This window comes from Phaethon lepturus, unplaced genomic scaffold (genome assembly GCF_000687285.1).
Source record: "Phaethon lepturus isolate BGI_N335 unplaced genomic scaffold, ASM68728v1 scaffold21920, whole genome shotgun sequence".
In the NCBI taxonomy this organism is placed as follows: Eukaryota; Metazoa; Chordata; class Aves; order Phaethontiformes; family Phaethontidae; genus Phaethon; species Phaethon lepturus.
The window spans coordinates 19,026-19,234 of NW_010512860.1; the positions used below are offsets into that span (position 1 = coordinate 19,026).

Genomic DNA, 209 nt, shown 5'->3' on the forward strand with positions numbered 1-209 from the left:
CCCGTTCATCCGGGCCAGTTCCCGGGCCGGGATCCCCATAACGCGGGCGCAGGCCTCCATCTGCTGAGCCACCAGCGGCTTGGTAGGGGCGAGGAAGAGCACCTTGCCGGAGGGGAACCAGCGGTAGAAGTTGTACATGACGACGGCGGCCACGAAGGTTTTCCCCAGCCCGGTGGGCAGGCAGACCAGCGTGTTACCCAGCAAGGCGG

General features: G+C 67.0%; 1 protein-coding gene across 1 annotated transcript in view; it reads right to left on the bottom strand.

Moving 5' to 3' along the window:
* The window catches only part of LOC104621960 (Fanconi anemia group M protein-like), a gene marked incomplete at its 5' end in the record, with an annotated part of 4,354 nt that extends 4,156 nt beyond the window's left edge, over nucleotides 1–198 (bottom strand). Inside the window, one exon of the mRNA XM_010288601.1 lies at nucleotides 6–198. Coding sequence (XP_010286903.1) covers nucleotides 6–198 — 193 coding nt within the window. The remainder of the gene's footprint in view (nucleotides 1–5) is intronic.
* Nucleotides 199–209: the final 11 nt, after the last annotated feature.